Below are 6,657 nucleotides of genomic sequence, written 5' to 3'. Positions count from 1 at the left end.
TCCAGCCACTCTTCCCAGCCAACTAGTCCAGCCTTGGAAGATAAAAGAAAAATGAAGAAGAACCCAATGGAGGGATGCTTTTGGAAGGCCTTGTCAAGAAACTCCAATGGACTCTCATATGAACATTTGAAAATTGCCCTGTTCTGACTTTTTTCTAGTTCCCTGTCTGGAACTTGTAATGCTAATTACTCTTGCCTTTACTTCTCCTTCACATCTCCTATTCATGATTCAAGGACTTTCTTTTCCCCTTAGAGACAAGAGTTATGCAATTTGGGAGTCTTTTAGATAGAACCACTGAAGGGGTACCCTAATTACTTCACCCTGTGTCCCTGTTCAGCATGGAAGAAGCCAGAGCGGTCTGCATCCCTATTCCCTATTGGCAATTTGGGTAACCCCTTCAGAGGATGGCATGATAAGAATAGGAGGTAGGAACTGGCTAGGCAGTTAGGGTAAAAAGACCCCAAAGAAACGTAGCCAGTTTCTTGGCTAAAAGTCAAAATGTCCTTGGGACTGTTAGCCACATATTCTGTTCAAAAGGCCAAAAATGTCAAAAGTATTTGGGAGCTTGTATCTAATCCTTAAAAGATTTTAGGGTTACCTCTTCAGAGGGGAGAATGTGGGAGGGGAACAAGTGGGCATGGTTTTGATCAAAACACCTTATATGCATGTATGAAATTCTCAATAAAGTTTTTGTAAAATTAAAAAAATAGTAATTCAATAAAAAAATATTCTGGAGGGACACAAAAATAGTGATTACAATTCATTTTATTCTTTTTAATACTATCTGGATTGTTTGTAACTACATATATTGCTTTCATAATGATAATAATAAGTAAACACCTAGAATTTACTCTTTGAAAGTACAATCACATTGCAGGGCATGGCTGTGTGCTGTTTGGTACTGGATCTCCAGTTACTGTCAAATGCAAAGTGCTCAGAAGAACTCATTGGATGAATGTGTGAGTGAATGGATGGATGGATGGATGGATGGATGGATGGATGGATGAATGAATGAACAGATTGCAGTTGTGCTGGTGGAAAGTAAGTGTGAACTTCAAGAATGAAAAGCTCTAAACACCTGGGAGATGTTTCAAATAGGTAAAACCTTCCTTCTTACCATTGACTTTCAGGGTAATCCGCTTATAGTCTGCACCACCATAGCTGATCATGCAACAGTAAACTCCTGCGTCCTGCAATTTCACATTCGTGATATGAAGTGCGGCGGTTCCCTTGGAGAGCTGGTCCTGCAAAAGCCAGGCCCTCTCCCGGAAGCTACTGTGTTGAAGGTTCAAGTCCTCCTTTCCGTGTACAAATTGAATAACTTGCTTATTTTCCTTTTCCCAGTAGACAACTAATGAAAGCATGTCTAGTTTGGTGCTTACTGGGAATCTGCATTCAATTGTCACATTGGTGCCAGACTCAACCACATACATGTCCTTGGGAGCCGTGATAGTAAATGCTGAAAAGAAAGAGGACCAGTGTTTAGAAGATGGAAAATTCTTCCAACACCTTTGCAAAATGGGTAAAGGGTTTACCAGCACTTCATTTGGTGAATTACAGGCACACTAAAATTCTTTAAAGTATTTTCATCAGGAAGAGCACAATCTAGACAGTATGTTCCTAGCCTTGTTTAAAAGAAATTAGTAAAAGAAAATGTATTAGTGGGCCATTTTGCAAGGAATTTTCAGTAGTTATTCCTAAGAAATGGATAATCTGCTAATTTTGTTCTGTCTGCACTTCTTATACCCCCCCTTTCTTCTTGCAGTGCTGGGGCTTCGTACATATTAGGCACATGCTCTACCACTCAACTGCATCCACAGCTCCTCCTATATTGTCCTTTATCTCTATACAATGGTAGAAGTAACTTATTTATAAAGAAGGAAAACTAAGCCGGGCATGATGGTGCACACCTTTAATCCCAGCACTCAAGAGGCAGAGGCAGGTGAATCTCTGTGGGTTCAAGGCCAGCCTGGTCTAACTAGTGAGTTCCAGGGACCCTGTATCAAAAAAGACAAAAAAAAAAAAAAAAAAAAAAAAGACAAAAAAAAAGAAGGAAAACTAGAATGTGCTTTCTATAAGCAAATTATATTTATTTAAAATTATTTTGGAGGCTGGAGCAATGGTCTAGTGGGTAAAGTATTTGGCTGCATACATATGAGACCTGAGTTTGAATCCTCAAAACCCATGGAAAAGTCAGGTGCTGTAGCATGTACCTGTAATCCCAGTGTTCCTATGGAGGAATGGGAGGCAGAGACAGGAGGAGCCCCAGGAGGTTGTGGGCCACCTAGCCTGGCATGCACCACCATGAACAACAAAGAGACCTGACTCAAAGGCGGAACATGAGAACCAGCACAAGTGTGCCACGGCAAGTACACACACACACACACACACACACACACACACACACGCATGCATAGATGCATCATACATGTACACATATACAGATTATTTTACTTTTTAACTTATGATTAAAGTATTTAAAATATAGAATCTAATAACAAGATTTGGTGACTTACCATTAAGCAAATGACAGTAGGTTATAAATGTAAAGATATTAAATATTCTCATCTTCTTAGAATTACCTAATAATGAAAAACACAAAAATAATTTTATTCCACAACTGAAAAACATGACAGTATTAGAAGACGAATCTTTTTCTAATATATACAGAGCTCCTAACAGTAAGTAAGAAAACTTCATGTCGTCAGTTCTAACTGAAATAGTCCTGATCACCAACCCAATGACTGATGTGTACAGACACACTGTAGGAAGTTTGGAAGTTCAATAACTTTCTCTTAGTATCTCAAAGCCATATAAAGCCAAGTGAAGAGAAATCAGCATGCTAAGATGACCATTTTAAAATTTAGTTATAAGGCCTGAAAATTGATAATGTACATTCAAAATAGACAGTGAAGAAAATATTTCTCTTAAATTCTCTCAACTAGTCCATAACTTTTCTACAGTGGCACATACCTAGAAACTAAAACCTGCCTTAGGCAAAATTTCAAAGCAAGCAAAATCTGATACCACTTTCACTGCTTTCCTGCCTCCTTCTTCTGACCTATGACCAGAGGAGGTCAGAAGAGGGAGATATGGGAGGTGTTGGAGGAGAGGGAGTGGGTGTGGATTTGATCAAAACACCTTTATGCATGTATGAAATTCTCAATAAAGTTTTTTTAAAAGCTAAAAAAATAAAAGAAGAAGATATCAAATTCCCCTGGAACTGGAGTTATGGACAGTTGCTAGCCACCATGTGGATGCTGGGAACTGAAACCAGATTCTCTACAAGAGCAGCCAGCGCTTTTAACCACTGAGCCATCTCTCCAACCCCTGCTGCTATTATTTTTAACATTGTTTTTCCTAATTCAATACTTAAAAGGTACAACTTGAATTTTTGTGGGATTGTTTAATGTTTAGTTCATTGGTAACTATCTGTTCACTTCTCTTGTCTGTTAATGCCATAGTTTCTCATCAACTTCTATGAACTTTTCTTGTTCGAAAAAACAAGGTCCAGCAGCATCAGAGAGGCTAAGACAGGGCTAAAGTAGTAAGACCTTATCTCAAAACAAAAGAAAAACCCCTTCAAAAAACAAAACCAAAATGACATGTATGAAAAAGAGCAAAATAAAACCACCCATCCTCTTGCTAACATTAGGTGCACATTTTAAATTTTTCTCCTGTCCATCTACCCAAAGAGATGAGTAAGGCTGACATCTTGGCCTGTGAGGACACAGGAGTTGTTGCAATGAGGCTGTGGAAGAAAACTCAATGCCAAGGACAGAAGAAGCAAATTGAGGTGCCCAGAATCCACTGAAGGGTTATACCTCATTTTGCCAGTGCTGATGGCAGACTCTGGTATAGTTATTCTTTAATTATGAATCTGGTTTAAAACTTTAGTATAATAAAGGTTTAGTGAAAGATGATGGGTGATATATTTACTGATTTCAACATCACCCTCCCTGGCTCTCAAAGTGCAGCTGTCACTAGTGGGAGACCAAAAGGGGAAATACAGAGATCACAGTATCTGATCTAAGAGAACACGACCATCTCCTTCCTCAGGCAAGAAACTGTTACTGTTCATGAATTCCCAGATAAGAACAGAGACAGTCACGGCAGTGAAATGTGCACTGGGGAAGATGTGATAGCTCATTGGAGATGGGGAAGTAGGTTTGTCCCTGAAGGAAGTCCAGGAGAACATCATGGAACTGATGCTATTTCTACATCAACCCAGGGTAGGATGCCAGGAGGAAGATGCCGATGCAAGTTTCCTTTCTCAAAAGTAGGATCAAGGATTTAGACAGTTGCTTTAAACATTTACCAAGTCTTCAAGCTCTTTCAAAGTTTCCTAATCCTGTTCCTAAACTCTTTCCCTCTCCATCCCACTTTAAAGACTGGAACTGCTGTCTGTGTCATTAGGCTGAAAAGGGCTAATATTTTCTCCAGAATATATTAAGCATTCGTTAGGAACTGTTAGTCACTGTCACTGTCAACTGGCAGGTCTTTCCTGGAATTCACTTTTCAGTATCTATATAAAGGTCTATCAAATATTCAGGCCTGACTAAGTAGTTACACTTGTAGTAATTTATCTAAAGGAAAAAAACCCATCAGGGTCCTAGACAGTCACATGTAGTGATGCTCAGGGAATGACTGAGGTAGCAACCCACTATTAATAACCTTTCCATCCATGGATGGAAGAGTAATGCCATTTGATTACCCAGCAATTAAAAGACATAGAAAGCTATTTAATTCATAGGAAAGCATCCTGTCATTTATTCTGGTTGTATATGTTTTTAATGCAGTAAGATAGAACAATCCTACTTTCACTCCTCCTTAGGATAACCCCAACCAGAACTTTGACATAGACCAAGGTCAGTGTGTCTAAGAAATGTTTCAGCATTCTTATTCTTAAATTATTCCACTCATCCTCCAGGACTCCTTTAGGTTAAATCTTAGGCTCCAGAGTCCTGGATCTTGGCATAGGAAGGAACCTCAGGAGACAATACAGTTGGAAATCATATCCAGTCACAATGCTAATGAACAGCTTAAGTTAGACCAGGACCCTGGGGTCAGGATGCCCAGCCTAGAAATATCTCTTCTGACGCAGCTACCTCCCCTAAGATCGCATTCATGAATACAATCACATACAAGATTGACGTTAAAGCCAAACTGAACAGCGCCTTGTCACCAGACCTGAACCTTGCGGATTCTGTGGTCTTCATCCTGCCAGGCACTGGGCTGTGCTGCCGCTAACCCATCGCGCCTCCCTGTTCCCTCCCCCTCTCCATCCTCAAAGAGTCTAGGGACCCTCCGTCTCTAAAGTGTCCCGCAAGCCAGCTCCGGGCTCTGCGAGAGCACGCTGCCTACCTGCTGGCCTAGGGACCCTCCGTCTCTAAAGTGTCCCGCAAGCCAGCTCCGGGCTCTGCGGCCTACCTGCTGGGGGGAGACTGGCGGGCGCCGACACGTGGCACCGACACCCGGGTGCAGCGCAGGCTGGCAGCCCGACCTCTGGGGGTCGGAGCTATAACCTCCCCGGCCGCAGGGCCTCGCCTAGTCAGCCCGAAGCCCCGCCTACAGCAGCGCCAGGCCTGTAGGATTTCATTCCAGCCTACGCGGGTTTCTGTTGCCTTTATATATTTAAGATGCCTAGTAAACTGGGCGTGGTGGCACACGTCCAGCACCCAGGAAGCCGAGGCCGGGGGACTCCTCTGTGATTTCAAGGCCAGCCAGGGTTATCTAGTAAGATCCAGTCTAGAAAAAATTCCAACAAACAAAACCGAAAGCAAAAGTGAAAATTAACAGTTGGTTTTCTTGTAAATCAGGTATCCTGCAAGGACTATTTAGGAGTAAACTGAATTAAACCGTGTGTGTGTGTGTGTGTGTGTGTGTGTGTGTGTGTGTGTTGTGCATGTGCAGGCCAGAGGTCCACATCGGCTACTAAACTCCTACAGCTGTCCACCTAGTTTTTTGAGAGAGGGGCTCTCACTGAACATGGAACTCCCACTGGCTACACTGGTTGGCCCGTGAACTCCAGGGATCTGCCGGTCTCTGTCCCCAGCCCGGGGCTTAACATCCATGCCACCACTGGATCTTATGTGGTTTCTGGGATCCTCATCCAGATCCTCATATTTGAGCAGCAAGCACTTTAAAACTGAACGTCTAAAGTCACGAGATTTCAGACTTCAGCTTTTTCTTCAGATTCTAAACACCTAATTAAATTCTGTACCTCATTTTCCCCCTTTCTGCTATAAAGCTTTTCAAGATGCCTAAACATCTTGACCTAACTTGATACATATCGTTAACAACACATCCACATGGCATTCATTTTTATTCTAGAAAGTAGGTGTGTATTTGTAATAGAAAATATATTTTTAAATCGTGGATTTGGTGACTTCCTCAAAGTTCCTCGACATAATGAAACTGCTTTGTCATTCAAAGAACTTCCCATCTTGAGCCATACCTTTGAAGAATGCTGTGGATCTGCTGTACTGCCACTCTACTGTCCAGGTGAGGGAAGTGTATTCTTGGTGAGGCTGACACCCTTCTGGTAACTGGAAATGTGGGTGAGTCCAAGATGAAACCATGGGAGCTGCACAGAACATTGTGTCACAATTTAAGCCTTGGGCTTCTCACTGTTGGACTTCAAGGGCCTTTCTTCCA

General features: G+C 41.9%; 1 protein-coding gene across 1 annotated transcript in view; it reads right to left on the bottom strand.

Annotated features, from left to right (window-relative positions):
- The window catches only part of Cd274 (CD274 molecule), a 24,330-nt gene extending 18,785 nt beyond the window's left edge, over nt 1-5,545 (bottom strand). The window contains exons 1-3 of the mRNA XM_008851189.3: nt 5,431-5,545; nt 2,517-2,582; nt 1,118-1,459 (exon numbers count right to left, since the gene is read on the bottom strand). Of these exons, the coding sequence (XP_008849411.1) occupies nt 1,118-1,459; nt 2,517-2,568 (394 nt within the window). The 5' untranslated portion in view covers nt 2,569-2,582; nt 5,431-5,545. The remainder of the gene's footprint in view (nt 1-1,117; nt 1,460-2,516; nt 2,583-5,430) is intronic.
- Between the last annotated feature and the right edge of the window lie 1,112 nt (nt 5,546-6,657).

Source organism: Nannospalax galili, unplaced genomic scaffold (assembly GCF_000622305.1).
Source record: "Nannospalax galili isolate Female #2095 unplaced genomic scaffold, S.galili_v1.0 scaffold86, whole genome shotgun sequence".
Classification (NCBI taxonomy): domain Eukaryota; kingdom Metazoa; phylum Chordata; class Mammalia; order Rodentia; family Spalacidae; genus Nannospalax; species Nannospalax galili.
Note: the sequence above shows the minus strand (reverse complement) of the source record. Positions and strands in the feature narration are given on the sequence as shown.